This window comes from Formica exsecta, unplaced genomic scaffold (genome assembly GCF_003651465.1).
Source record: "Formica exsecta isolate Colony F162 unplaced genomic scaffold, ASM365146v1 scaffold80, whole genome shotgun sequence".
Classification (NCBI taxonomy): domain Eukaryota; kingdom Metazoa; phylum Arthropoda; class Insecta; order Hymenoptera; family Formicidae; genus Formica; species Formica exsecta.
Window position 1 is genome coordinate 503075 of NW_021853570.1, and position 3384 is coordinate 506458.

Below are 3384 nucleotides of genomic sequence, written 5' to 3' on the forward strand. Positions count from 1 at the left end.
TTATATTTCTTTCTCTTTGTTTTACTTTAGCTTTGTAATATTTTATTAATCAATGTATTTTTTTATTTAACGATGTTCATGTTGCGAAATAAACATGAATGAAGCTGTTTATTAATTACAATTTATATAACAGATTCTTACCTAATAAATATAATAAAATTATCACGTCAGTTTAATCAAGTATCTTAACGTATATACATGTTAATCCTTATTATTTAAAAGCGCATAAAAATATTGTAATCGTAAAAAAACAAGCAAAAAAATAGAATATTCTTAATGTAAATGGTAATTTTTAATTTTTAAACCGCAATAGACGAATGACTGAAATGTAGTCAAAATATTTAAGAGTAATTTAATTAATTGATTAGTTTCAAAAAATACATTTATATTTATATTATTAATTACACATATATTAATAAATTTTTAACATTTTCAATTAACAGATTTTTATTTTTTTACACCATGTTTTTTGTTGCATAAAAATTTAAAGAATTTGATCTTTGCAATCTATCTACTTTTAGCATTCTTGCTTCTTTTCAGCTTCAACAGTACTCTTTTTATTTCGAAAAATAGAATCTTTTAGATGGTTAATTTTTTTTTTTCTCTTATATGTCGATATGTGTATAAGATATACTGCTAAAACTTAACGTATATATTTTTATGTATCTAACTGACACGAATAAAATGTGCTAGAGATTAAAAATCAAAATATTGTTTTCAAACACATCTTCTGAGAAATAGAAAAGATACATGTACTGTTATGAGACCTTGAATTATTATCCTATTTATTTTTGTAACATTATCCTGCCAGTTTTAAATTTGGTTATTTTGTGACAATATCGTTTCAATGTTGTTTCTATGGCTGCGGTCGAGAAGACGCTAGAGATACTTCGAAGCGTTGCATTAACCAATGAGAATAGAGAAATCTTTAATCTTTTTGTCCTGATTGGTCAATCAAACACTTCGAAGTATTTCTAGCATCTTCCCCACCACATATAATCAGATACTTCTTCTTCTTCTTCTTTGTTTATATGGCTCCGCGTCGCCACTCGCCACACGGCCAGTATAATCAGATAAAGTACACGCTCCGCACGGTATCTTAATTGTAAAAAGAAATTTGTGTAGATATATTTGCTGTTTGATTTATTCTGTAAGTACTTTATCGTTCTACTCTGTATTCTTCCTTCCATTTTAAAGAGTTATGTCAAAAATATATACAAACATTTTGAAGTTGTTGTGTTTTATATATGTATTCTATACATAATTTAAAAAAAGAAAACATATACTATCTAGTTTTTATAAATTCAATCACAGCCAATAGAACAACGTGAGACGAAAGTCACGGTCATATAATATTCATTTTGTAATATAGCAATTAATTCGTCTAAAATTATACAACATGCTTTTATGTATTTCTATATTAACTTTTTTTTGTAGGTTATTGTAATGGCCACTAGGGAACAAATTCAAGAATATCTCGATATAAGGGATATTATCGATATAAAAGTAAATGCTGTTTTAAGTAAAAATGTATCTATAGATACCATACCAGAAGGTGAAGAAAGGAATATGATAAAATTAACAGTAGCAACTGTAGAAAAAAAACAGAAATATTTGCACGAAAAGGTATTATATAAGGAAGCAATAATCGATTATAAGGTCAATTTCGGCTCCAACCCGAGAGCGGTAAGAAGAGTTGCAGCCAAATGGAAACTTGAACCTACGATTCTTAACTTGGAAATATATAAACATACTCTAACTGACTCAAATTATGTATTTGATAAAGATATAGAAGGAGATTACATTTCATATGCACAGGAAGAAGAATTATGGCAATATTTAAAATGGGTGGCAGATTGTTTGCCTTGCTCTTGTAGAGCTTGTTTTTTGATAGATTCTTCAGAATATGCTTGCGAATTTTTCAAACGGCGGGATATAGATGATCGTTACCTGCAGTGTTTAGATGAAGCGGCATCAATAGAATGGATAAAAAAATTCGAAATGAGGCACCATGACGAAATTTATAACTTATGCAAGAAGTCGTGTAATAAGACCTGCAGTGTAGCATCTGTAGAACCTGTATGTAGTATTAGCACGAATCAATAACAACTGTTGTCAATGTTTTGATGGAGAAATTATTTTCGAATTATCAAAAAAGTCTAAAATGTTTTATAGTCAACAAATTTTAATCTATTTCGGTATTGCATTGTGATGAAATATTAATATTAATTTTTTTTTTTTCTCTTATATGTCGATATGTGTATGTGATATACTGCTAAAATTCATCGTATATATTTTTATGTATCTAACTGACACGAATAAAATGTGCTAGAGATTTAAAATCAAAATATTGTTTTCAAACACATCTTCTGAGAAATAGAAAAGATACATGTACTGTTATGAGACCTTGAATTAATATCCTATTTATTTTTGTAACATTATCCTGCCAGTTTTAAATTTGGTTATTTTGTGACAATATCGTTTCAATGTTGTTTCTATGGCTGCGGTCGGGAAGACGCTAGAAATGCTTCGAAGCATTGCATTAACCAATCAGAATAAATAAATCTTTACTCATTCTGTCCTGATTGGTCAATCAAATGTTTCGAAGCATTTCTAGTGTCTTCCCGCAGCCTATGTCTATGGGCTTCTCTCTGTCGTTACCATTATAGGGATCACTCCATGAAGGAAGAGTAAGGAGAGTTATTTACCTAGATTGAAAGTGGTCACGAAAAATGTTCCGTATGTGGCCAGATTTGCCGAATGGAATAACTTGGATCATTTCGTCGCCATCTTGAATCTTCGTATATGTATAGTGTTACGTTTAGTTGTGGTAGTAATTAGTAAGTAGTATGTCATCCAACACACTTACTGATCACTAATACAACTAAACATAACACTATATATGTACGAATATTCAAGATGGCGACGAATTGGTCCACGTCATTCCATTTGGCAAACCTGGCCACATACGGAACATTTTTCGTGACCACTTTTTTTCTCTCTACACTATCGAGATAACTCTTCTTACTCTTCCTTCATGGATCACTCCTTCATATGTTGCCCCTCTCACAGCAGAAGGAGCAGTAGCAGTAGCGCGATTCAATAATTTGCTATCGGCTTGCTATCGAATTTTCGGTATCGTTAACTAGCGGCAGCCAATGGCAAGGACAATTCTAGTGAAAAGCGCATCTCTCATAGGCTATCGCTCGCTAAAGCCCGTATCAGACTACGCATTGAAGATTAAGATTGAAGATCGAAGATTGAAATTCGACCAATCAAGACAAAGAAATTTTAGTCTCTTTTGTTCTGATTAGTCAAATTTCAATCTTTAATCTTCAATCTTCAATTATCAATGCGTAGTCTGATACGGTCTTTCTTTTGCTC

The 3384-nt window shown here is 30.8% G+C and overlaps 1 protein-coding gene across 1 annotated transcript; it reads left to right on the forward strand.

Moving 5' to 3' along the window:
- The first annotated feature begins 990 nt into the window (after positions 1–990).
- On the forward strand, positions 991–2226 carry LOC115244231. The gene is made up of 2 exons (XM_029821707.1): positions 991–1150; positions 1438–2226. The coding sequence occupies exon 2, from the start codon at positions 1447–1449 to the stop codon at positions 2104–2106; it is 660 nt and encodes a 219-aa protein (XP_029677567.1). The 5' UTR covers positions 991–1150; positions 1438–1446; the 3' UTR covers positions 2107–2226.
- Positions 2227–3384: the final 1158 nt, after the last annotated feature.

Coding starts and splice junctions, on each gene's coding strand:
- LOC115244231 (XM_029821707.1), top strand. CDS start 1,447: ATGGCCACTAGGGAACAAATTCAAGAATATCTCGATATAAGGGATATT.